Source organism: Trachymyrmex septentrionalis, unplaced genomic scaffold (assembly GCF_001594115.1).
Source record: "Trachymyrmex septentrionalis isolate Tsep2-gDNA-1 unplaced genomic scaffold, Tsep1.0 scaffold62, whole genome shotgun sequence".
NCBI lineage: Eukaryota > Metazoa > Arthropoda > Insecta > Hymenoptera > Formicidae > Trachymyrmex > Trachymyrmex septentrionalis.
The window spans coordinates 1795492-1795786 of record NW_017305800.1 but is presented as its reverse complement, the minus strand read 5'-3'; the positions used below and the strand labels follow the sequence as shown (position 1 = coordinate 1795786).

The 295-nt window shown below is 38.6% G+C and overlaps 1 protein-coding gene across 1 annotated transcript in view; it reads left to right on the top strand.

The window, feature by feature from the left end:
* LOC108752934 (G protein-coupled receptor kinase 1) overlaps nt 1-295 on the top strand; it is a 25044-nt gene that overhangs the window by 19901 nt on the left and 4848 nt on the right. Inside the window, exon 3 of the mRNA XM_018494172.1 lies at nt 163-244. Within this exon, the coding sequence (XP_018349674.1) occupies nt 163-244 (82 nt within the window). The remainder of the gene's footprint in view (nt 1-162; nt 245-295) is intronic.

The following is a 295-nucleotide window of genomic DNA, read 5'->3' as shown; positions in this document are numbered from 1 at the left end:
CTCTCTCTCTCTCTCTCTCTCTCTCTCTCTCTCTCTCTCTGTCACACCAGTTATATTTTTTTTTTTCCCGCAAAAGTAGTGAAACGGCATTAAATGTAGCGAGAGCTGTGATAATTTACTGAAAGTTCGCCGATGTCAAGCAAACTCCACATATACTTCCAGGTTACCTTTTATTCAAAGACTTCTGCGAGACTGTAGCGGAGGAACCGATTCCGCAACTTAGGTTTTACGAAGAGGTTCGTGTTTTTTAGCCCGCATACACTGCATATATATATATATATATATATATATATAT